This window comes from Lissotriton vulgaris, chromosome 11 (assembly GCF_964263255.1).
Source record: "Lissotriton vulgaris chromosome 11, aLisVul1.2, whole genome shotgun sequence".
Taxonomy (NCBI): Eukaryota; Metazoa; Chordata; class Amphibia; order Caudata; family Salamandridae; genus Lissotriton; species Lissotriton vulgaris.
In genome coordinates, this window is record NC_141699.1 from 78,234,087 (window position 1) to 78,261,324 (window position 27,238).

The 27,238-nt window shown below is 45.5% G+C and overlaps 1 protein-coding gene across 1 annotated transcript in view; it reads right to left on the reverse strand.

The window, feature by feature from the left end:
* GALNT9 (polypeptide N-acetylgalactosaminyltransferase 9) overlaps positions 1–27,238 on the reverse strand; it is a 739,748-nt gene that overhangs the window by 461,703 nt on the left and 250,807 nt on the right. Inside the window, exon 3 of the mRNA XM_086944705.1 lies at positions 2,792–2,958. Within this exon, the coding sequence (XP_086800831.1) occupies positions 2,792–2,958 (167 nt within the window). The remainder of the gene's footprint in view (positions 1–2,791; positions 2,959–27,238) is intronic.

Below are 27,238 nucleotides of genomic sequence, written 5' to 3' on the forward strand. Positions count from 1 at the left end.
ATCTGCTGTGTTGGATATATGTGAGATGTTGTCTCTGAGGTGTTCAGCTGGATGATATTAGTGGCGAGTGAGGTTGTGAATACAATAATAGCCATCACTACCAGGCCCCTACCCACCGGGTAAGGTAAATCCTATGTCCTGGGAAGGCTGTTACCAAAGCTGAGTTTCCAGACCCCTAACCACTAGATAAGGTGTATCCTATCTTCTAGGCAGAGTGTGAACAACACTGAGTTTCTGACCCCTTTCTACCAGGTAAGTTGTATCCTATCTTCTGAGCAGACTCTTGGCAAAGCTGTGTTACCAGACCACGAAAGATGTATCACCAAGAAAGATGTATCCTATCTTCAGGGCAGAGTTTGAACTAAGCTGAGTTTCCAGTCTTCTGAGCAGACTCTAGACAAACATGAGTGTCCAGAACCCTATCCACCATGTAAAGCGTATCTTAACTTCTAAGCAGACTCTGGACAAAGCTGAGTTTCCAAACCCCCTATCCACCTGGTGAGGTGTATCGTATCTTCTAAGCAGAGTGTGAACAAAGCTGTGTTTCTGACCCCTTCTGAGCGACTCTTGGCTAAGCTGTGTTTCCAGACCCCTATCCACCAGGTAAGGTGTATCTATCTCTAAGCAGACTCTGGACAAAGTTGAGTTTCCAAACCCCCTATCCACCAGGTAAGGTGTATCTTATCTTCTGGGCAGACTCTGGGCAGAGCTGTGTTTCCAGACCCCTATCCACCAGGTAAGGTCTATCCTATCTTCTGAGCAGACTCTTTGCAAAGCTGTGTTTCCAGACCCCTATCCACCAGGTAAGGCATATCTTAACTTCTGAGCAGACTCTGGACAAAGCTGAGTTTCCAGACCCCTATCCACCTGGTAAGGTGTATCCTATCTTCTAGGCAGAGTGTGAACAAAGCTGAGTTTCTGAACCCCTATCCACCAGGTAAGGTGTATCCTATCTTCTGGGCACACTGTTACCAAAGTTGTGTTTCCAGACCCCTATCCACCAGGTAAGGTCTATCCTATCTTCTGAGCGGACTCTTGGCAAAGCTGTGTTTCCAGACCCCTATCCACCAGGTAAGGCGTATCTTAACTTCTGAGCAGACTCTGGGCAAAGCTGAGTTTCCAGACCCCTATCCACCAGGTAAGGCGTATCTTAACTTCTGAGCAGACTCTGGGCAAAGCTGAGTTTCCAGACCCCTATCCACCAGGTAAGGTCTATCCTATCTTCTGAGCAGACTCTGGGCAAAGTTGTGTTTCCAGACCCCTATCCACCAGGTAAGGTCTATCCTATCTTCTGAGCAGACTCTTGGCAAAGCTGTGTTTCCAGACCCCTATCCACCAGGTAAGGCGTATCCTATCTTCTGAGCAGACTCTGGGCAAAGTTGTGTTTCCAGACCCCTATCCACCAGGTAAGGTCTATCCTATCTTCTGAGCAGACTCTTGGCAAAGCTGTGTTTCCAGACCCCTATCCACCAGGTAAGGCGTATCTTAACTTCTGAGCAGACTCTGGGCAAAGCTGAGTTTCCAGACCCCTATCCACCAGGTAAGGTGTATCTTAACTTCTGAGCAGACTCTGGGCAAAGCTGAGTTTCCAGACCCCTATCCACCAGGTAAGGCGTATCTTAACTTCTGAGCAGACTCTGGGCAAAGCTGTGTTTCCAGACCCCTATCCACCAGGTAAGGTCTATCCTATCTTCTGAGCAGACTCTTGGCAAAGCTGTGTTTCCAGACCCCTATCCACCAGGTAAGGCGTATCTTAACTTCTGAGCAGACTCTGGGCAAAGCTGAGTTTCCAGACCCCTATCCACCAGGTAAGGTGTATTGTATCTTATAGGCAGAGTGTGAACAAAGCTGAGTTTCTGACCCCTGTCCACCAGGTAAGGTGTATCCTATCTTCTAAGCAGACTTTGATGAAAGCTGAGGTTCACGAACAGTGGAGTGCTTTCACGAAAGTTGTTGTGCAAAGAGCACTCTAAGTACATTTAGTGCATTGAGTTTACTGAAAATAAATACATTCCAATTCTAAAATAACACAGGATACAAAATCACGTACATAGAAGAGAAAGGGCTTTAAAGGTGGGTGAATTTAAAATCTTCCCTGTTATAATATGGCAGTGGTAATGCTGCCGGTAACCATGGCAGCGGGCTTGCGGCTTGCATTGAGAACCAGGTGATTTTCCATCACAGAGAAACTGTGAATCGAGTTCACAATCCCTTTCACGGTGTTATGAATGACCTAAAAAGTCCACTCACCAGCACAGTACTTCATGCATGGAAGAAATATCTCTCAAGTGGAACAGGATACCCAAGGCAGGATTCTATAGACAGAACCAGTGCAATATTGCCTCAACATTTCTGAATCACTTAGATTTCACAAGTACGGGTGCAATTTTACTCCCACATTTGGACTTACTAATGACATTAATTGTTACTATTCCATTTGCAAGGAGGTCAACATGTAGTTGCAAAGTTATATTGTAAGCAATGCACAATCTAATTATCCAGAATTGTTGCCACATAATTAGAGTGGTGTAATCCAGCCCAAAAACAAATCTTCCCTGCATTTGGAAGATCAACTGTTTGAAAATGCCGTCTTAAGATGAAACTTTTTCAGGTGTTAGCACAAAAAATTCTGAATACAGTCTAGAGAAATAGGATGACATGGGACCTTCTTACTTCGGGAAAATAAATTTAACCATTCTTAAATCGTGTTGCATGTTTTGGAGCAGGTGAAGGTGTGAGGCGCAAAAGTGATGATGTTCTGACTACTCATGGTACCACGGCAGCCCCTTACCATTATCACTGTTGTCGTCCACCAGGATAACTTCTTTGAGCAGGTGCGAAGGTGTGTGGTTGACCACACTGTGGACAGAGCGTAGGATGACGGAGAGGGCTTCATTCACAAAAATGAAGACCACCGCGATCTGGGGCAGGTCCTCAGAGTAGGTCATCTGTTTGCATCTGGAAAGAGAGAAGGACAATGAAGATAAGTCTCAAGAAGGTTCTCATGAAGACAAGTCTTCAACAAGAATCCCTCCAAATGAACCTTCGACAATAATTTCACGAAATGAGCCTTCAACATGAATCCCACTGAAAATATCAGAGTTAAGGAGTGGAGATCATAAACAGGCAGCCAGTGACTATTAGTTACAAGACAAGTATGATCCGCAAACCCCCACCATATTGAAGGGTGACGTACAATGGCGTGCCGATGAGGTCATCAGTGTTTAAAGAGTAGACAATGCTAAAGCTACTTGTTAATGCTTTTAGCTGGTGCTTAAAGTGGGGCATGTGATGGCAAATGTTTTTTCATTTACATTGACATTAACATGTGAACATGCAATTGCTATAAATGTGTATTATTCAACGCAGGGATGTGTTTGAAAATGGCTAATGCCTGGTTGCCATCTTGCTTCATATCACATGTGTATTTCAATTCTAGGAGAAGCTGGAGTCTAAATTTATAAATGTGGCATGTTTTGCTTCCTTTCCCCTTTGGAATGTTTTTTCTTTGTGGGATAGCTGTAGAATGTGTTACATTAGTTCCTACTGTGCACCTGCAGAGTGCAGGCTGGCCCAATGCATCTGGTTATGTTGCAGGTAAGTGTGACGAAGGACACAGAGAGGAGATGTCTTGTGAAGAATCTTGAGGAACTAATGAGAACACGAGGGTGACATAATGCTTTAACTTGTTATGTTATGTTCAAAATATTTATTAAGCGCGCGTACACCAAGCGGTTTCATGGCGCTGTGAGCAGAGAGGAAGCGTTATCGACGGGACAGTTGGCTTACTCATATGCCCGAGAAAATAGCCAAGTGTTGACCTGTTTCCTGAACTGTGCATAGAGAGTCATATACCTCAGTTCCGCAGGGAGCGAGTTCCAGGATTGCAGAGCACTTTATGATAACTATGCGCAGGTGTAGCAAATGTTGGAATTGTGTGATTTAATCTAGTGCTATGTAGATGGGAATTCAGAAAACTCTCAGACCTTTTCCCTGACTTAGCAGAGAATCCTTGCTGGCCATTTTCCAGACTGCTTAGGTACTCTCTTTATGGGAAAACTCATTTTACTTGGATGTACGTTGTTACCACGCGATGTATTACATTGCGGTACTTTACAACGCGTCTTTTACAACGCAATTCGTTACCACGACTTGTGCTGTAGGGGTGCTGGACTTAGGAATAGTTAAATTTACTATTCCAACACCAGGCTACGTACAGTAGGGAAGGTGTTGGAATAGTAAATCTACTATTCCTTAGCCTAGAGCGCCCTCCAGCGCAAGTCGTGGTTACGACTTGCGTTGTAAAAGACGCATCGTAACTGCACTGCGGGGTAACATCCGCGTTGTAAAGGATGTTCCCCATTTTACTTAGCAGTTTCTTTGGACGGTTTTATGCTAGTTCATCCTCTCGTTTATATGACTTTAATTTATTTGACCTTCACCTTGACTAATGCATTCATGTATTGATTATTGATTGATACATATGTGATAATTTTATCTCACGTGACTCATTAATCTCTGCAGTGAATACATATAGATCTGTAAGTGATTACTACTAAAGCCCTTTCTAAGCAATGATATGTAGAGGCCTGTAACATGTACTCTTTCTAAGCAATTTTCTCAATACTCATAGAAATATATTTCACACGCTATATTCACATGAAAAACCTTGGGATGACAGAAAGTAATTTCACATGCTTCTCAACCCCCGCATGTGTGATGAAAATGCAGGGCCCCATTTGGTGTCACAAGCCATTTTGCTGCGTAATATTAAAAGCACAGGGATGCTTCGTATAAACAACAATACAACGCATCCGTGTGCTTTCCCCTGTGCTGACGCACAATTTGCTGCCTTGCACCAGCACAGGCACCCTTGTGTCATGTTGCAAGGGTGGCTGCATTGCAGGAATGATTGTTTTTGTGCAGGAAGGGAAACCTTCCTGCACAAAAACCATAATTTATGTCATTTTCCTCTTTCTATGTGTGCTGCAGAATGAAGCACACATAAAAAGAGGAAATAAACGAGGAGTAATAAAAGTATTTCTCCTTGTGGCACCACTTCTACACCTCTCTTGAGAAGGCGTAGGATTACAACATATTTCCAGCTTTACAAATCGTTGTAGATTTGGGAATGCATTAAGTTCCATGGATGTTGCGGGAACACTCACAGCAACACCCATGGAATGCCCCTTTCACTCAGAGTAATGCCTGAAAGGGGCCCATATTTACAAGGCCATGAAAGGTCACGCAGGGTGACTTTAGGTTGCCTTGTAAATATGGGGAAGCCCAATCCACCAGGGTTCTGTTAATAAAAGTGATGCATCAGTGGTGCAGTGGGCTTTTAAATGAGGCCCACAGGCTTTAGCAGCCCAGAGTAAGAATACTGGATGCCAGGGATTACAAGGCCAGACGGGCAGGTGTGCTGCTGGTCACCTCGGCACATCTGCAACACTCTCTGCAGCTGGTCAGATGAACGATATTTGGGCACATTTGTCAAAGACTACAATGCAGGCTTTCATTGTCACCAGTTAAAATGATAAGTAAATTATTTGTGTTCCCCTTTCTAATATTCACCTGTAAAGATTTATATGTGTTTATTGTGTTATTTCTAGAATTTTCAGAACCCAAAAAGAGGAATGGGTGGGGGGGTTGGGTGGCCCATAAATTATGGAAGAGTATTTGGCAGGTCAGGGGCAGTCTAAATACTGACACTGAATTTAACAGGGTTTGGGAGATAACATTCTTTTGTCTGGTAACATCCAGATGACCTGTACAAGAAGGGTGGGATGTCAGACTGCAGGTAACCGGCTGCCCATCAGGAGAGCTACCCCCACCACTTAAAGCTTATGTTACAAATTAAGCACTGGTGGGCAGCTCTTACCTTTGAGTGAAAGCAGGAACGATTTTTCTCTGTTAACCAAGGCATCATTTTATTATCCTTTTTTCAAAAGAATTCTTAGCAGCTTAGCATTTCTTAAAGTTGGTGAACTTTATTTAAAAAAGGGAGGAAAAGGTGCAAAGTCTTTGGCTTTGTAAATCCATGCACTCTTACTTCAAGTACTAAATTGTGCTTTAAGACGGGTTAAAGTAGTGCAATACAATGATGAGTGACATACATTGGCCAAAACACACCCATGTGTAAACTGAGCTGTGCTGACCGGCCTGTGGCTGAGAAAGATCGTTAAAGTCTTGAAGAATTAGCGGCATGTGGGATTGGAGCCTGACGTATGACTGACTCTTCCCCAACCCTTCTGGCCTTCTACACAAACCAAAGTGTTGGGAAGTCTCTCAACTGACCCAAGGCATGTCTCTGTCCTGAGTTTGGCTATGGAGCAGCGTAATTCTGGCTCCACCCTTTTATGGTTGACCAGGCCACATATATATTTGCACATGGCCTCATGGATTTGTGTGACTTAATATTATCAAAGTTATGTGGTGCACTGAACAGCTGCAAACAGTGCATTTACTGTGTAATCTCAACATTTACACAAGTATGCATATTGAGGTTTTCCTCTCAGTAACATTGAATTGCAGTTCCTTTATACATCTGCATTTGTGTGGTTTGAATAATGTTGTTAGCTCTTACATAATCATGTATTCATTCGAATAAAACTCTGCATCTATATTGTAGCTGTATATGTATCCATGGCCATGCATTCAAACGTGTACTGAAATGTTATCCACGGAGTCTGCCTTGACGAAAGTCATGGATAACATCCGCAGAAAAGTAGATTTGGGTCTTACCACTGTACTCGTGCTGCTAGATCTTTCAGCAGCATTCGACACCCTGTCTCCCCGGACTTTAACATCTAGGTTAAGGGAGGCAGGGGTAGATGGACCGGCGCTCAGCCTCCTGAGCTCCTTTTTACATTAACGAGAGCAGCGTGTCATGCTAGGTGAATATCTCTCCCCTGCTAAGTCTTTGCAATGTGGGGTGCCACAGGGGTCGGCATTGAGTCCGACCCTGTTCAACATCTACGTGGCCCCCCTTGCAAGACTAGTAAGATCTCAGGGGATGGAGGTTGTGTCGTATGCTGACGACACGCAGATTATGGTATCCCTGACCCACTCTGTAAGTGAAACTGCTTCTAACTTTAGGGCCTGCATGCAACTTGTTGCAGAGTGGATGGTCTCTAACTCCCTAAAGTTGAACGGGGACAAGACAGAGGTCCTGGTCTTTGGCAAGGACCAGGACATGTGGTCAGGTGATTGGTGGCCTCCTTCTTTAGGTAGCTGCCCTATACCTACACAATCTGCCAGGAACCTAGGCGTCATCTTTGACACCCAGCTCTCCATGGAGCTTCAGGTTAACAGAACGGTGGCTACCTGTTGGGGTGTCATCAAGACCCTGAAAAGGATCGTGCACTATCTGTCCCCACAGGCACGGAAACAGGTGGTGATTGCCCTTGTTGGCTCAAGGCTTGACTACTGCAACTCAGTATACGCCGGGGCCAACAAGGGCCTGCTTCAGCGTTTGCAGGTCATACAGAACGCTGCAGCGCGGTTTGCTCTCGCTTTGCCCTGGTTGGCATCTATGACCCTAGCGAGGAAGAACCTCCACTGGCTCCCCATTCCTTCAAGGATCATTTTTAAACTCCTTTGCCTTACATATAAGGCTTTAACTGCAGGCTCGGCTGATGCCCTTGGTTCATTACTTACCAGATATGTTCCGAGCAGATGTTTACGATCCAGCGAGCTTAATCAACTGGTAATTCCCAGAGCCAAGAAGGCTAGATGGGGGAGCAAAGCATTTTCCATACTGGCACCTCTGACGTGGAATTCACTCCCCCTTGAAATCAAACTACTTCCTTCCCTCGACCTTTTTAGGAAGTCACTGAAAACTTGGCTCTTTATTAAGGCATACCAGTAGGTTCTGTTTCTGTCTGCTAACAGCTCTTTTATTTGGCTTAGGCGCCTTGACGCCCACTGGGCATAGTTGCGCATTACAAATGACATTTCATTCATTCTTTCATTCATTCATCCACGTTAACTTGACCAAAGGCCCTAAGCATTGGATTTCTCAAGGTTTAACCTTCATAGATAAACTTGCTCGCGTTGCAATGTTCTTCTCTCCTCTGTAGGTGCAGTTGTCTGATCTCATGATTAAAGGAAAGCACATTGTGTCTGAAAGATAGTGAGGTTCGGGAGGAGTACTTTTTTCAGGGATGAGAAGCCTTAAGGTACAAAGGGAGGGACTACTGTCCGTGCAGAAGTGGGAAACTGAAGGAATCCAAAGACGTTCTGATGAGCGGACCAAAGGGAAGGAGTTTCAAATGTAGTTGATGCGTTTTACCTTATGAAGGTAGAAAGTATTTAGACAAGTGATATGGGATTCTTCAATGTTTTTCTATAGGTTTTAATTGATGATCATCTTACAGCTTTAGTCAGATTCCTTTTAGTCTCAGAGGGTTATAGACCTCTTTGCAATATCTCTGTAATGTGGCTTTATGCTATAAAATAGTATTTATTTTGGAGAACTTCTACAAACATTCTGCTATGCTGTCCCCTTCCTACTTTACTGGATCTGATGAGGGTTTCCCCGATCAGTGCTTTTAATTCAGGCTTAGTTTAGGAGATTGAGATTTCCTCATGCATAGAGGACTGCAAATCTTATATTGATCATCAAATGTTATTCCTTATTTTCTGCATTGCTATCACCAAATTCCATGTAGGTGTCACCTTATGGAGGCTGAACTTTGTTAGATGATTTGGCCTGCCAGTAGTGATTCTGTACTTTTACAATATATTCTTAAGACTTGTGTACATCAGCTTTGGATTTGTAATAAACCCATGCTTAATCTCATTTACAGACTTTGGGTCCTCCCTGCGTGGTTGTTTGCTTACACTGTAAATTGAGCCTGTGGAGGATGTTAACTTCCTTTTATTCCTCAGGCAGCTATAAAGATCAGTTACAGGGAAATTTGGACCGAGGGCTCAGTGCTCGAGCAGCTTCCAAGGAGCAGGAGTTTCCTTCAATAAAACCACCAGCGCCACTGGCAGCCGCAGTCACCTTCACGGGTGATGTCAGCGCAGGTGGGCGCAGAGCCTGGCACAGGTGGGCGCAGAGCCTGGCACAGGTGGGCCCAGAGCCTGGCACAGGTGGGGGCAGAGCCTGGCACAGGTGGGCGCAGAGCCTGGCACAGGTGGGCGCAGAGCCTGGCAAAGGTGGGCCCAGAGCCTGGCACAGGTGGGCGCAGAGCCTGGCACAGGTGGGCGCAGAGCCTGGCACAGGTGGGCCCAGAGCCTGGCACAGGTGGGCGCAGAGCCTGGCACAGGTGGGCCCAGAGCCTGGCACAGGTGGGGGCAGAGCCTGGCACAGGTGGGCGCAGAGCCTGGCACAGGTGGGCGCAGAGCCTGGCAAAGGTGGGCCCAGAGCCTGGCACAGGTGGGCGCAGAGCCTGGCACAGGTGGGCGCAGAGCCTGGCACAGGTGGGCGCAGAGCCTGGCAAAGGTGGGCCCAGAGCCTGGCACAGGTGGGCGCAGAGCCTGGCACAGGTGGGCGCAGAGCCTGGCACAGGTGGGCGCAGAGCCTGGCACAGGTGGGCCCAGAGCCTGGCACAGGTGGGCGCAGAGCCTGGCACAGGTGGGCGCAGAGCCTGGCACAGGTGAGCACAGAGCCAGGGCTACTTGTCAGATGGAGCCTCATCCTTCACAGGTCATGAGCTAAGGCGTCCCAGCTAGGTGCCTCCAGCTGCCACTTACAATTAAAACCAAGGCACAAAACTAATATTACTAATCATCTTAACAATTATGTTAATTTATAATGCTAATAGTAATAATCATAATGACTTCCTTACTATAGGCACGGTTTTATATAGGGGTTTGCACTTTATTTGCACCAATGATAAACTCAGAGCATATTTAGGGACAGATTTACGCATTTATAGCGCTGAGCAGTACAGCAGCCACAGTTGATGCGCTGCTTTGCGCTAGGAGGAGAGAGCAAGGCAGCACCGAATCTGCTAAAATGTGGAGATTCTGCTCTCTTCCCCTCTGCTGGCACTCTTTCAGGCAGCCCGGTGCCATGCACACACCTTAGCACCACAGTGCAAAGGAGTGCACATGAAGTGTAGCATAGAACAACGGGTAACCTTCCAGTAAAAAAATAATATGCCTAGACATACTTGAAAAATGTCATGCCATGTATAAAAAGTTCGGAAAATATAAACATTTCTCCTTATTAGTGCCTGCCTTTAGGATGCATTATCTTTTGGTGCAAATCCCTGCCTACCATTCTGAGTAGAAAATAACTTCCCTTAAAACCCATGGGTCGTATCAGGGGAAACACTCATGTACCACCCTGGGATGCCCATTGGTGCAAAGTAACGTATAGTAGCCCAAAGGACTATTTCTTTTATTTCTAGGGTGACTTCCCATCCAGGGCCATACTAGGAAACCAAATGCAGACCTGGCAAACATGTTCATACCAGCCCGCTGCCTTTATCCCCTAGACAGTCTCTCTCTTCATCCATCCATCCTCTTCCCGTCTCTCCCCTCCCCTCTCTATCTCTCTCTTAAAGTAATTGACCTCAGGGAGCTGGGGAAAGTAACACTGGCCCCAGGAGCGGCCTGGGACTTTCAGAGCCAGCCACTAGGGGCTCTAGAGACTCCACCCCAACGGGGAAATGTCCAGTGGAATAAAAGACTTGTCCAGCCCTCTTCCCATCTCTAAAAATGTTTTGCACAGGAAATTAAATAGCTTACTAGCATATTACTCCAGTTTGCGACACTTATTTGTGACTTTGCAGCAGTGAAAAGTGTTACTAAATCTTCCCCCTAGAGGGAGAGGAGGTGGCGTAGCGGCCAGAGCTACCAATTTGAGAGCTGGGGATCTGGGTTCGAGTTTCAGCTTTGGCGTAACATGCTGTGATTCTGGGCAAATCACTTAATCTCCCTGTGCCCATGGAGAGCGCCTGGATACCCTCACGGGTGATAAGCCGCGCTGTATAAATCTACAAACAGAGTTCAGCAGTTTTTTTGCTCAGAGTTACCAGCAGAAAACACTCTCCAAAAAACACAAACATGAGGTAATGATGCACACAACTCGGCATAAACAAAGTGTGTCATGCATTATTCCCCACTGCATTACCATTGTAATTTGCGCCTCAAGTATTTGCATCTGAAATTACCAATCTGTGTTCGAGGCTCATGTAAGAGTGATGTTCAGCATCATTTTAGAAAACTAACATTGAAGAACCCCCTGACTCAAAACAATAAATGCTTGTAATACTTGAGGCGTACCCCAGTGACGCCGGCAGTAGCGGAAGTGACTGCTGATGAGATTACAGATTTGACCCCCTTCTCTTTGCACATCAGACCCTCAAAACCCTCTTGATTTCTATTGAGAAACTACGGGAGGATGCGAGGAGCGAAGCAGAAAGAGGGCCTCATTTATGAGGATTTGGTGCAGGGCAGCACCCCAAGGAATCTTGTTGCACTGCCCTGCATCAAAAGAAAAGGGCGGGAATGCATCATATATATGAGATAGGGCGCAGTCCTGTCCTTTTCACCTGCGCTGGCGCACAATGGGCTGCCATGTGCCAACACCAGCATCCTTGCAGCATGGTGCAAGGTTGTCTGCATTGTAGGGGGGATCACAAGGGGTGTGTTCCCCATTCTAGGTATGCTGTATTGCAGCACACATGGAAAGGGGACAAACTAGAAGAAATAAGGATATTTCTCCTTGTTGCGCCTCCCTTATGCCACCCCTGGGGTGGCGTTAGAATCTGACGCGTTTCCAGGTTTACGATTCCTTGTATATCTGGGAGTGCATCCATGGATGTTGCTGATAAACACCCACAGCAACTCCCATGGAACGCCTCTTTCATGAAGTGTTCTGTGTGAAAGGGGCACATATTTACAAGGCTATAAAAAACCACGCAAAGTGGCTTTGGGTGGCATTGTAAATACACTTCGGCACATTGCGCCACCTACGAGTCCAAAAAAAAGTGACGCTTCGGTGGAGCAAAAGTGTTGCTAAGGTCCTCGTAAATGAGGCCCAGAAAGATTTTTGTATCTTTTACCACTAGGGGGTACTACTACCCCTGGTTACCCCTAATCAGGTCCCACCCATGTCCGCTCCATCACCCTATTAGTGCATGGCACCTGTCACTATGACTCCTCGGGAGACAGGGCGCGCCACAGTCTGCCCTGTGTATGTGTCAAAGGTAGGTCTAAATAAGGCTGCGCATTTAGGCCTAATGACCAAACCTCTCATTAATACCGAAACTGGTGAGAAAAAAAGCAAATTACCTGGCAGCTCTTATCCCCTAGAACTGCGGCTATAATAATCACTTCTGTAATTACCTGCACATTTCCCTGCACGCGGTAATGACCCTGCGGGAAATGACTGCGGCGGACTTTGACGCGCCAAAGTCTCACTTCAGAATAATGGCTTCTTTCAACGTCTGCGTCATTAGCAGTTTTGGGGTGTCCAGTGGACAATTGCGGCTGCACCTTTGACCTCTAACTACTCACAGTGTTTGTGAGCCCCGGGAGCATGAAGAGTGGCGCCTATTAGGGCCACTCCGTCTGTCCTGGAAGCGGCCAGAGTGGAGGTACTTGTAGCTGATTGCGGCACGTAACCATGGCAGTGGGTCTGGAGACGTCATGATTAACACAAAAGGGAATCTCAAATAATGGCCATTAAAACTTAAAAGTTCTCAGAGCTGTGCACGAATTTCAGAAAATCCAACCTAAGAGGCAAGCCATGAGTGGAAGCTTCCAGAACACTTTCCCATGGCTGAGAAAGTTCAGGGTGTAGTGAGAATTCAACAATGTGGCTGCAAATGCCATTCATGAGGCTCAGAAAGGTTAGAGTGCAGTGAGGGGTCAAACATACGGTCGTACATGAGATTCACAAGGCTGAGAAAGGTTAGAGTGTAGTGAGGAGTCAACAATGTGGTTATAAAACACAGTCACAAGGCTGCAAAATGTTAGAGCTTAGCGAGGAGTCAGCCATGCAGCTGTATATAAGATTCACAAGGCTAAGAAAGGTTAGAGTGTAGTGAAGAGTCAATTGTGTGGTTGCAAATGATTGTATGATGTTACGACGCGTGTTATTACAACGCGTGCTGTTACATCGCATTCGTTACACCGACTGCGGTGTTACCACGCTATGCCTTTACAACAAATGTCTTTACATCGACTTGCGCTAGGTGGCGTGCTAACATTAGAAAAGTGTAATTTACTATTCCAACTCCAGTCCACTAATAAGTAGGGAAGGTGTTGGGATAGTAAACTACACTATTTTTAATGTTAACACGCCATCTAGCGCAAGTCGATGTAAAGACTTGCGTTGTAATGGCATAGCGGGATTACATCGTGGTCGTTGTAACAACCGCGATGTAACAGCATTGCTGTGTACTGACCGCGTTGTTAAGGATGTTTCCCGTTGCAAATTAGTTTCACAAGGCAGAAAAAGGGTAGAGTGTTGTGAGGAGTCATCCATGAGGTTGTACATGAGATTCACAATCCTATGAAAGGTTAGAGTGTAGTGAGGAGTCAACCATGTGGTTTTACAAGAGATCCATCTGTCCAGGGTGTTCCCCAGAATGTGTTAGCTCGAGTGAGTGGATGGAGCTTTGGGTAAAGTCTACCAGAGCTGGTCTGCTCTTGAGTGTCCATGAGGTCCAGGCCCTTCCCTGTCACTGGATTGAGATAATAGAGGGAGGGCTCGTGTGTGTGAAACAGACCTGTCGTTGCCTCATTGGATATGTTTGAACCATCACCAAAGGAGCTAGCCTTGCACACAAGTCTCCGGTTGCTTTGGAATGAGCCACCGGAAGTGAGGGGAACGTGGAAGAGACCACCATTCTTCAGAAAAACTGGCAAAATCCATTATTAGTACACAGAACGTATAGTATGAGAGTCCTGGTGCCTGGATTGCATCAGAGGAAAAATATAAGTGATTCATCATTATTTACTTTTAGGTTACAATCCTACACCAATCACAGTGATGGATTTTTCTCCATAATGCCAAGAAGTGTGCTGCTATCAGGGAAGATTTTTAAAAATAACTTGATTCTAGATGGAAATGGAGAACATCTGCCTTGCACGAGTGTCTGCTCGATGGAAGTTTATTTGTAGGGCAGTGGTGGGCAGTCTCCGGACTCTGTCTTAAGGTCAATACTACTGCTTGATATTGAGCAGAGTCTCTGCCTTGCTGTTCTGTGCACAAGTGACTGTGAGTTGTGAGCAGTTTGTGAGTAGCTGTTGGCCCCGTCTCTAAGAATGCACCGAAACACCTCAAGAGAGCTCCTGAGAATGACCGCTAAGCTCCTTGAAGCTGAAAGATGTAACGTGAAGGCACTGATCCTAAAATACATAGAAGATGTCTAGTTGCATTACACATGTTTGCTTGTTGCGGGGATTGTCCCCATACACAGAACTATGCGCAGGAAAACAGGACCTCCGTGTATAGGGGTTGTACCTTCCTACCACCTTAGTACCCAAAATCCCCAAACCGACTAGCTACCTCTTAGTTAGGCATATGATTGAATGTTCTTAGGCAGGTTTTTCCTCTGACTTGTTATTAGCTACAGTGTCTCATTTGTTCTCCTACATAATCACGAAGCTACAAATGATTAGACAACCCAGAACATAACACTCCAGACTCTCTCAGGAATCGTGGTAGCAAGACGTACCCTTTCGCTCACTCACTCATACTTGTCCACAATAAGAATAGTCAGAGTTATGGTTATAGTTCAAATTGTTTTTTTTAACTATAGTGCTCTATAATGCAGTATACGAGCCACTACCAGCAGGAAAATAAACCAAAAACAGTTAGCATTGTTACTATTCCATAGAATATAAAGGGGAATGTCATCATATACAGACAGTGGAACAAGGATTATAAAGCCTAACCACCCTCCCCTTGGTAATTTGAAGTTTATTATATAAAGGAAGATCTCTGGGCTTTGTCAGCAGACCCCATACCTTAGTGCCTAGATGGAAGTTGTACATAATAAGAACGGCATAGCTCTTCTCCATGGAAAGTTCCCTCTCCAAATGTGTGTTTGAACAATAGCAAAGAACGAGTTTCCAGAAGTGCAGCTGTGTTTAGCATGTTTTGTCCAGGTGCTAGGGACTGACCAGACAGAATAACAAGGGGTATTGTTTATCGACCTTGCACATCGTGTTCAGACTAAACTCCAGGAACAGGCAGAGAACGCAGAAAGCAGACGGTGCTCATGTGAAAGGCACAAACATAGTCTTGCAAAATAAAGTCTTGTAGTAACATGCGCAAAAGCAGCATCATGGCAGCAGAGCTCATGCTAACTTAGCAATGTCGACAATGACCCTAACGGCCATATAACAGGCTTTAGACAAATGTTGTATGGAGAATCACTCGCCTGCTGGCTGAATTTGACTTGAAATGCCTCTACCCATGCAGAAAAATAGGGGCATTGCTGACGGTAACCTGTTCCATACAGATGAAAACATGTGTCCTTTTCAGATACTCTTCTGAGCATCCCCTTATGCAAACCCAACGCTATATGAAAATGACCAAGTGGGAGAGGATCTTGCATCAAACTAAGGACTTTGAAACTTGTACTAGTCTCTGGCAGTCCATTGGGACCATTTACACCATCACTGAGTTCTTCAGAACAAGATTCTATAGGGTCACAGTCTGTGGCGTTCTCCCGTTGCGGTGACCGTCTCACTGGACAGTGGTGCACCTGAAAATTGTTGGGAAACAAATCCACGTTCTGGAGGCCACATATCCAGCGTTGGCTTTGAAAGTTCCTACTTGGGATTTCTTTCTCTACAGCCAGGACACTCTTTTGAGTAGCCATACACTTCACTAAAAGCCAATAATATCTAACATATCATAACATATAATACGGGTATTACAATAGCTAGCCTTGATCTTATCTGAGCTGTGGTATTCATGTCAAGACAGTTTAGATCTTTTCTATGACCTTCATTTTGAGTTTAGGGTTAAATTTCCATCCCTGTGCAAGCCCATGTTTGCACCAGGTTCGGTTTTACCAGTTGGGTGATAAGTTATCACACCCTCGTGGTTTTCTCCAGATAAATTCTGACATGTCGAACCTGCCCAAATTTATTGGGGAAAAATGCCCGCTACTGGTCAGTACTTGGGGATTTTGGTGCGATAAGCACCAAAATCTGTATGTTGTTCCTCAGAAATTTGCAATCCGGTGATATTTATCGCAACCGATAAATTGCGAATCTGTGGAGTTGGATTTGGATTTCACACCATTTACGAGCCATTCAATATGAGGGCCTAGGTGTATTATTAGTAGTAATTACATTTTTTTTTAATGTTCAATATATTGTTTGAATTTATAAAAGTATATATACATATATATGCACACACACACACATATATAAATATTTATATATATATATATATATAGTGGACCTAGACCGAGGGTCGGAGGTCTTACTCACTAAGATCTGTAGCCTTGGTGGTTCTAGGAGACAGAGAGGATACTTGCAGCACAGCTGCTGTTAGCAGAGGCAGGAGACCTAGAGCTATGGAGCAGCTTGAGAACTTAGAGGAGACCTCCAGCTATGGTGGTGGTAGAAGGCAGAGAAGGCCTGGATCTGTGGTACTTCTAAAGAACAGGGAAGAGTCTAGAGCTGTGGTGCTGCTAGAGGAGAGGGAAGAGGGTTGAGCTGTGGTGTTGTTAGAGGCTGAGAGGAGACGTGGAACTGTGGAGCAGCTTGAGGACTCAGAGGAGATCTGCAGCTATGGTGATGGTAGAAGGCAGAGAAGATCTGTATCTGCAGTGCTTCTAGAGGACAGGGAAGAGGCTGGGGCTGTGGTGCTGCTAGAGGGCAGGGAAGAGGCTAGAGCTGTGGTGCTGCTAAAGAACAGGGAAGAGACTGGAGCTGTGGTGCTGCTAGAGGACAGGGAAGAGGCTGGAGCTGTAGTGCTGCTAGAGAGCAGGGAAGAGGCTAGAGCCGGGGGGCTGCTAGAGGCTGAGGGGAAACGTGGAGCTGTGGTGCTGCTAGAGGACAGGGAAGTGGATGGAGCTGTGGTGCTGCTAGAGGCTGAGAGAAGGATTGGAACTGTGTTGCTGCTGGAAGACAGGGCTGACATAAACATACTCGGTTGTCAGTAGAAGAAAGAGATGACAACTGCAGGTGTGGTGCTGCTAGAGGTCAGCAAGAGGACCTAGAGCTGTTGTGCTGCCAGAGGACATAGAGGGTACCTGGAGCTGTGGTATTGCTAGAGAACATAAAGGATACCCGGACCTCTGGTACTGCTACATTACTAAGAAGTGACCCAGAGCTTTGATACTGCTAGTGGACAGGAAGCATACCTGCAGCTATGTTGCTGATTGATGCCACTGAGGGGACAGGGAGCTGTTGTGCAAATAGAGTGCTGTGAGGAGACCTGGAGCAGTGATGCGGCTGATAGGGAACAGAGAGGGGGCCTCTAGCTGTGATGCTTGTAGAGGACAGTGCGAAGAACTGCAGCTAAAAAAATAAAATTGATACTTGTATAGCGCACTACTCACCCGCAAGGGTCTCAAGGCGCTTGAATGAATACCGCTGTGGAACCCATCCTGGCTTTCCCTGTGAGGCGTCCACTCCTGGGCACCCCCAAGGTGGAGGCCAGGCATCCTTAGCGTTGTGGGGGCCGTTGTGGAGATTAAGCAAGCTATTGCCCAGAGTTGCAGAGTGGGACTCCATGATTGGAATAGGCAACGAGGCGAGAATTATCAGGTCCGTGGAATTTTTGAGCCCAAGACCCGCCGAGGCATTGAACCCTGGTCCCGGGCTAGACCTTTGCATCAGGGTCTGCCGCTCTAACCGTTCTGCTACTAGAGGACTGAGTGGGAACCTGCAGCAGTAGTGCTGCTAGAAAACATGGATGATAAAGAGTGGTGTTGCTGCTAGAGAACATAGAGAGACGTGGAGGTGTAGTGCTGCTGGAAGGCTGACCGCAGACCTGAGCCGCGGTGTTACTAGGGTACAGAGAGGAGACCTGCAGCTCCTTCTAGAGGACAGAGAGTGTACCTGAAGCAGTTTTGCTGCTATAGGACAGAGACAATGCATAAAGCTGGGTTGCTGCTTGAGGACAGTGAGGATACCTGATCTGTGCTGCTGCTAGTGGACAGAAAGGAGACGTGGAGCGGTGGTACCACCAGAGTACAGTGAGACAGCTATGATAGTACTAGAGGATAGAGTGGAAACTTGAGGCTATGTTGGACAGAGATGAGACCTGAGCTGTCTTGCTGCTAGAGGACAAATAGGCAACCTGGAGCTATAGTGTTGTTAGAGGACAGTGAGGAAACTGGAGCTGTTGCGCTGCTCGAGGGCTGGGACGAGACCTGCAGCTGTTTTGCTGCTAGAGGTCAGCACCAAGCTCCTGCCATGGATGAGTCCAACAGTGGCCTCAGAGGTGGGGGTCCCCAGGGTCTGCACTGATGCAGCAGCATGTATGACTCTAACAGTGGCCCCAGACCTAGGGACCCCCGAGATCTGCATTGATTCTGCCCTACAGATGAGTCCAACAGGGGCCTCAGTGGTCAACGGGACCTGCATTGTCTTTGTCCCATGGGTTAGTCCAACTGGGCTTCATATGCTGGGTAGCCAGGTCCCACCAAGTCTTAGGAGAACCCTGGCTACAGATGAGGATCTCGTGAGTCTGTCTGTCGCCTCCTCTTGGGCTTCATTTTACAGAAACATTATAAAGCTGTAAAACTCAGAATTGTCACTTCTCAGGCACCAGATGAGAAGCCTCAGGGGACTGGATCCAGGTGAAGCTAGAATGTGCATTTTCCCAAACATTAACACTGCGTGTGATCACTTAACTGGGCCTGGCACCGCGCTGCGCTGTGGAGAGATGTCGCTACTCAATGATGTGCTTCGAGTCCTGGTGGGGAAGAACATTTCCTTCGCTGTTTTGTGTCTGTGTGTGTCTGTGCGTGTGTGTGTTTTACAGTCTGTGAAGTTCTTCTTGCAGGGAATGTTCAGCAAGCAAGATTGGCTCAAATATATGAAGTGTGAACAAGAAACAAGATTAGCCCAGATATGCAGATGTGTCAGAGCAGTTCCAAAGCGTGCAAAACAAGCACATCTGATCACTACTGATTCGCACTGACATAACAATGGCAACAGCAGCCCCTGTAGTGTGAGGGGGGCCAAGCTCTAGGGGGCCCTCTGGCACTGTGCATAGGCGAGTGTCCCCTGACGTGGGAGCTCCTGACTAGGTTCGGAGCTAGGGGGCCCCCTTCATGTACTTTGTAGGGGGGGGCTCAAGTTTCATTACACCACTGCTGTTTCAGGTATTTAGGGGTGTTACAAGATTTTTTCCCTTGCTGGTGTGGGTGTGCAGAACCCCTAGACAATCTGCATGTTAATGGCGCCCAATGTTGGGTATCTCGGGATGGTGTTAACATCAAGCCTGAACAAATGTGTCCCAGAGACAAGATTCACAAAAGCATTTAAAGCTATAGTCAATAGGAAAGGACTGACTCAAAAAGCTCTCGCAAAGCCAATATTAATATTACTCATGCATGAGATCTATGGGCCTTGCCAATGTTTTTTAGCCATGTCACAAAGCAACATGGCTGAAATCTAACCCAAAAAAAACGCTATGATGCGGCCAGTGTTGACCCATTTATAGCGCTTTTATCTTTAAATTTCTTTACTTTCAGCCATGTTGCATGGTAGCCTGACCTCTGTGCAACATTGCTGAAAGTAAAGAAAATAAAAGCGCTATGCCTTCTCTTGGTGGGGACGATTGGATTTGATTAAGATGATGCTCACCCCTCTCATTCTATACACTCTCTCTATGATTCCTGTGAAAATTCCTGGATACTATTTTAAGAAAATGGATTCTCTTTTAGTAAAGTTCCTTTTAAAAAAAAAACCTGCTCGAAAAGCCTTGTCCTCTCTAAAAAAGACAAACCTAACGGAGGCCTTACATTTCCTGACTTCAAATCGTATCATTATGCTTTTCCTCTAAAACAAGCCTCCTGCTAGCTCTCCTCTAGCCCCTCTACACACCCTCCAGTATGGATATCTATAGAAAAATGTCTTACCTCCCCTTATAATTACCTTTCAGGAAGCCCTTGCCTTCACTAATAATATCTCCTCCTTACGACCTTCCGTTGTTTCTTACACTCGTATATACTCTTAGCTCCACTTCTGCCATCTTCTTATCCCTCTCTCACTTCTCTCTCTGAACAGCCCATTTGGCACAATAAATTACTACATAAATTCATACTATTTATTGCACATCCTGGAGATCAAGGGGTTTACTTTGGATTTCCCAACTCTTGACTAATAATGATTAGGGCTCCTGTTTTTATGGTATTTATTTTTTTGACATTTCCTTCTGTATTTATCCATTTTTTTTGCACATTTGATCTGTATTTTTCCATATTTATTTTGGGTTTTGTCAAAAATGAATCTGAAACGAGTATATTTCTACATTTATTTGACCGATAAATATGCACCCATGCCTGAACGACTAACAGGTTTCATGGATATAAACACACTCAGATGATAAAATATGCTCATTTTAAAATCAAGGTTGTGTGTATCTATTGCTGTTTAAGGCTCTTTACTAAAATTTCTTTATTTTTTTAACCCCCTTTCCTTTCGATCGACAGGGATATTGGCCTGGAAGTCAAGTTTTTTACAGTATTTAGAATCACTCAAAAATCAAGCCGATTTCTGTTTTTATCCACATTTAAAAATGAATACAGACAGGAAAATAAATGGTTTTCTGTCTATTTATCTGTAAAAATCAGTAAAAACGGAAAACAGGGAGCCCTAATAATGATCCTCTAGACTTTACTAACCTTCAGACTAAATATTCTCTCCCTAACTCTTTCAAATCACAGTATAACCTTTTACTTCTCTCTCTTAATCAATATCTCCTCACGCTCCCAACAACCCTCAATCTTCCTATAGCCTGCTCAACCCTTTTCCCCTTATTAGATACTTCCCCTTCTGCATTTTCTCTTTTATAAATGTTTATTATTACCTTCGGACAGACTCAAGTCGAAGACTGAATTGGCTTGGAGAAAGATTTAACATAATGCTGGCCGACCTCCATCCTGGACAAATTGTGGCTTAGGATTGGAAAGACTTAACCCCTTCCGTGCTCGCCGACGGGAGCACTCCCTCCATGGTGCTGCGCACGACCGTTGGCCGTCGCAGCCCCGCCCACCCATTAGAACGCCCACACCGCAATGGAATTGCCGCCGCGGTTAAGGCATTATAGAGCTGCTAATAGCACCCAAACCCGTATTTTGTTAATCAACATTTATTACTGGCCCCTAAAACATTAGCCTCCTTCTCGTCTAACACTTCATCTTCCTGTTGGTCTTGTTCCTGCTCAACTGCGAACTTAAAACACATGCTATTTGATTGTCCTACTATCTCTCAGTTTTGGCACTCAGTTTGGTCCCAAATCACAAAGAGTTTTAGAGTTAATGTTTCCTTTTCCTTACTCAACATCTTCTTAGGTTCATTTTCACCTCAATGGCCTCAATCTCCATCAAACTTCAAGCTGTTAGATTTATTATTAGCTGTAGCTTTACATTTAATAACCTCAAACTGGACTCAAGCAGATAAAGTCACTTTTAAAGCCTGGTGGAATGCTGTGTGTTTTCATCAAAGACTCAATACCAATTTTGTTACCCCTATCTCTTTGGCAACTAGGAGAGATCTTTTATGGCTTCCACTCACTACGTATTTATCCTGGTCCGCTTCCTTAACTGTTTCTACTTGTAACGTTGTAAATACACCAGACGAAGTCCAGAAACTGCCTTGAATATACCATGTTGTCTTTTTCTTAAAATTTTTGATATTGCTGTTCATGCTTGTATTTTTATATTGTAATATTTCTTTCCTAAGTCTTAATGTGCTTGCACTTTTTAACTTCACATCTTGTTTTTCTTCAATTTTGGTACTGACATATCGTGTTGTTTCCCCTTTTCGCCCCTTTTCTCCCTTCCTTCCCCTTCTCCATACAGCATGTTTATTGTAATCATTGAATCTCTCCATTCTTTTTATAACCTCTCTGTTAACTGAGAGTTATTATGTTTATTATACTGCTGTTCTTTTTCTTGTTTTCAATAAACTGAAAGTTAAAAAAGTGCTATGCTATCACACAGCCACAGCATTTTGGTATCTGGTGGGAAGGGGCAGCAGGTTAGGGCCAAGAAATAATGGGGTCGGGGAAGCAATGGGAGGGTGAGGGGGGAGAGCTCCGGTTTAAGCTTTGTCAGGGGGAAGAATGGAGGCAAGCAACGACGGCGCAAGCAAGGACATGAGTGGGGAGGGTTGTAGGTTTGGGCAAGCAATGGGGGTTGGGTTAAGAATCAACAGGATAGAGGGAGATGTTCAGAGCAATCAGCAACGAAATGTGAGTGAGCAGGCATGGGCAGGTAGAAATGACCTGCAAAATGGAGCAGTCTTATGGAGTGATACACCAGAACATTTTACAAAAAGTGACCGGCCTGTGGAAGGATACTGGCCACAGTCAGGAAACTGTACTTGGTCCATGCTCCATGGAACTGGCATGGACAGAAAGAGAAAGGGAAAGCAGGAGGCACAGACCAATGAGAAGCAAGGAAATGAAAGTGATGATGAAGCCAACCAATGGTAACTACTGGTAAGTGATTGACAGGCTTTTTCTGTTTTTAAGTTTTATTTATTTACAAGAAACTTGCAAGTGATAGTACATTCACTGCTTTTTTTAAAGTTAAAATGCAATGTCTCATTAAATACATAGAAATCATTTGCCGTGAAGGCTCTCAATAATCAGAAATCGACTAAGTCTTAAATGTGCACAAAATCAGAAAGAATTTGAACAGCCATTGAGGCTCAGGAAAAGCCCCGGCTAACCCACAAATTTAAGGGTATATATGCAGCTTTCTTGTCAGGAACATGATTGAACCTGTAAAGTCAGCATGGTGTGAACAGGAGCCAAACAAATCCCAAAATATTATTTTAAAACGTTGCATAACCCTACCATGTGAGGACTGACCCACTACCTGAGCTGATTGTTTCCCCTTCTGACCTTATGCCGCCCAGAGGTGCTAGAACAATCTAGACACATAAACAAAACAAAAAAAATGATGAATGAATAAAATACATTATGCTAGCAGGAACATGCTTGAAAGCAGCGAAAAGTTTCCTCTAGTAAATCTTCGAAAACAATATGTCGTACAAAATAAATGGTGCACGTCGTGCTGCATGCAGTGCCAAACGAGTAAATTAAGGACAAACATCATGATGCGACATCCATTTTAAAGAAAAATGGTGATGAGGTCTAACTGAGACAGTTACTTTTAAGCCAGAAAAATGCACTTTAACACATCATAATAATTTCATTTCAATTGCAATAGTCCTATATAAATACTAACAACTAACATTGATAGACACTTTAGATAAAATACACAAAAGCTACCTCACTGGAGAAGCTTTACACAGTGGCGGGCGGCACAGGTAAAAGTGGTGAGGCGGGGCAGTGTCGGGGAAGGGGATTCGACAGACAATCGAATAGGTAAAATTAAATAAAAAAACAAATAAAACCACTTACCTTGTGCTCGCCACTTGGCCAAGTCGGCGATGCGGCAAGTGCAATGTAATTGGTTTTATTAATTTTTTTATTCAATTTTTGAATAAAAAAACTCCCCCCTAACCCTGCTCCCGTCCCGCCCTGTCCCACTCACCACTCTTAACTGTGCCAGCCGCCACTGGTTTTACAGGTCAGGATTTTCGCTCTTTTCAAAGTCTGCGCGAGCTCCTGGTGTACCGCTGCCTTCCCATTACACAGTTTTACGGTGTAGTGAGATCAGATTCACAGTGAAGTGAGATAATGTTTATTCCAATCGAACACAACGACACTGCTAAATGGATGCTGAATTTTTATCTCTTGCGGAAGCTCCTCAGATTATTTTTAATGCACAACAGCAAACATTTTTAGCCTTCTCTTCTGCAAGTTTACCTTCTGTGAAGATATTCTGTGTACAGTGGCATTGCGTAGCAAATGAACACAGTGCTCTAGGAGAATTTTGTTTTACAAAAAGCCATTTGGTTAGTATTAAGGATATTTGAGACACAAATTGTCACAAAGAGATCAGGTGGAGAGTGAACAACCGACACTAAGATGGAAAGTTTTCCAGCCCTTGGCAAGTTTGCAACAAACACTTTGGAAATCCATCACTAACACTCAAACCGATTTAAACAAGCAGATCCCACAGTGACAGCAGCATTAAGGGGTAGGATGCTGGAGTCATATTGGCAAATCCCAGCAGAGCACATTGTTTCCAGGTACCAAAGTACCTATTTTATTTTTTAATTTTTTTTTCCAGATCAAATAGTCATACACGAGTATTTATCGTTGTCTGTAGAAAAGTGCAAAAATGCAAAAACACACTTATTTTTCGAATCGTGCACCCGCTTGTGAGTAACCTTCCCCAAGGCAGCGTTAGAAACAAAACCTGAAGTTGATTTTAGTAAAGGACTGGAATTTGTGACAAAATACTTCACTGCCCTCAATAACAACCAACATTCATTTCAGAGACTTCATTCACTGAAATAAGAAGAGGATGAATACTCAGGAGCTGATTTACAAGCCCTGTTCACTTTCGAAATGTGACTTCTTGTGACGTTCCGGTGGCGCACAGAGCTTAGCCATATCTATAAGGCCACGTAAAGCCACCCGGCGTATCTTTTCATGACCTTGTAGATATGGAGTAAGGCCACGCAGTGCAAGTCGCTGCCTTGCTTTGCTCTTCCTCAAAGAGGCGTTCCATGGGGGTTGCTCTCGGTGTTCCCATGCAGCACCATGGACTTTTGATGGACGCTGCCCCAGATGTACAATATCTCGTAAACCTGGAGCGGCACCAAAACCTTGCGCCTCCCACACCCACCTTGGATCACCCACAGCGCTGACGAATTAGCACCCTTGAAAAACCACCAGATCAAACAAGGTAGCAAAAAGGCCCCTTGGTTCAACGATGACCTTAAGAAATCCAAGAAGCTATGTCGTACCCTCGAGAAAACCTGGAGAAAAAACCCAACCACTAACAACCTGACCACCTCCAAGGACGCCACCCGCAAACACCACCAACTGATCCGATCCACCAAGAAATCAGCATTCAAGGATCGACTCGACAACAACACCCACAACAGCAAAGAATTATTCAACATCGTCAGAGAATTTACCAACCCCACCGCCGCCACCAACGACATCACTCCCTCCCAAGACCTCTGCGACTCCCGATCCTCTTTCTTCCACAACAAAATCGCCGACATTCATAACAGCTTTGGAAACCTGTCCAAAGAACAACCCACTCCACCCTCCTCCGAACCAAAACAGCACTCTCACAACCTTGGCGCCTGGAACCCAATCACTACTGAAGACACCATCCGCCTGATGAACTCCATCCACTCAGGATCGCCTATCGACCCATGCCCCCACCACATTTTCAACAAAGCAGACTTCATCATCGCACCCTATCTTTGCGATGTCATCAACTGCTCCTTCAACTCCGCTACCTTCCCAGAAAGCTGGAAACATGCAGAACTCAGCGCCCTTCTGAAGAAACCCACAGCGGACCCCTCTGAACTTAAGAACTACCGCCCCTTCTCACTCCTCCCCTTCCCAGCCAAAGTCATCGAGAAAGCCGTCAATAGTCAGATCGCCGCCTTCCTTCAATCCAACAATTCACTTGACCCCCCACAGTCCGGCTTCCGAGCCAAACACAGCACCGAAACCGCCCTCATCGCCGCTACAGACGACATCCGTACGCTACTGGACAACGGAGAAACAGTTGCCCTCATCCTACTTGACCTCTCCGCCGCCTTCGACACAGTCTGTCATAACACCTTCATACAACGCCTCGGCAACATCAGAATACAAGGAAAAGCGTTGGACTGGATCATCTCATTCCTCGCTGGAAGAACCCAGAGAGTCCGCCTCCCCCATTCAAATCAGAGGCAACCGAAGTCATCTGCGGTGTACCACAAGGATCATCACTCAGCCCCACCCTCTTCAATGTGTACATGAGTCCTCTCGCATCCATCGCGCGACAACACAACCTCAACATCATCTCCTACGCTGACGACACCCAGCTGATCCTTTCCCTCACCAAAGATCCTAACACCGCCAAAACCAATCTACACGAAGGAATGAAAGAAGTAGCCGAATGGATGAAGAACAGTCGTTTAAAACTAAACTCGGAAAAAACGGAAGTCCTCATCTTAGGATCATCCCCCTCTGCATGGGACGACTCGTGGTGGCCACCGGCTCTGGGCACAGCACCCATACCTACAAATCACGCACGTAACCTGGGCTTCATCCTAGACTCCTCCCTATCGATGAGCAGACAAGTCAACGCCGTCTCATCATCATGCTTCAACATCCTACGCATGCTCAAAAAAATCTTCCGCTGGATCCCCACCGAAACAAGAAAGACAGTCACCCACACACTTGTCACTAGCCGACTAGATTATGGAAACACCCTCTATGCCGGAACCACAGCCAAACTACAGAAAAAACTCTAACGCATCCAAAACGCCTCAGCCAGACTCATACTGGACATCCCCCGTCAAGCTCACATTTCCGGTCACCTGAAAGATCCCCATTGGCTCCCCGTCAAAAAAAGAATAACGTTCCGTCTCCTCACCCACGCACACAAGGCCCTCCACGTCCTAGGACCCGAATGCCTCAACAAACGACTATCCTTCTACACACCCACCCGCCAACTACGTTCATCCAATCAAGCCCTCGCCACAATCCTGCGCATCAATAGATCCACCATGGGAGGAAGATCCTCCTCCTATTTAGCGGCCAAAACCTGGAATTCTCTCCCCACTCACCTACGCCTCACACAGAACCACCTCTCCTTCAGAAAGCAGCTAAAAACCTGGCTATTCGATAAATGATGCACCCACCCTCACTCAAGCGCCTTGAGACCCTCTGGGTGAGTAGTGCGCTATACAAATTACTGAACTTGAACTTGAACCTAGAACGCACAACGAGGAGAAATGCACTTTTTTCCGCTTTCCATTCTGCTGCACAAATGGAACAAGGAAAACGCATCAATGGACAATTTTTGTGCAGTAAGATGCCCCTTCCTGCTCAAAAACAAACCTGCCAACAACACAGACACCCTTGCACCATGCTGCAGGTGTGCCTGCATTGGTGCTCAGCTGCAAATTGTGCACAGACATAGGCAGCAAGGACAGGAATCTTTTAAATACGGTGCATTCCTGCCCTTTCGAATTGTTG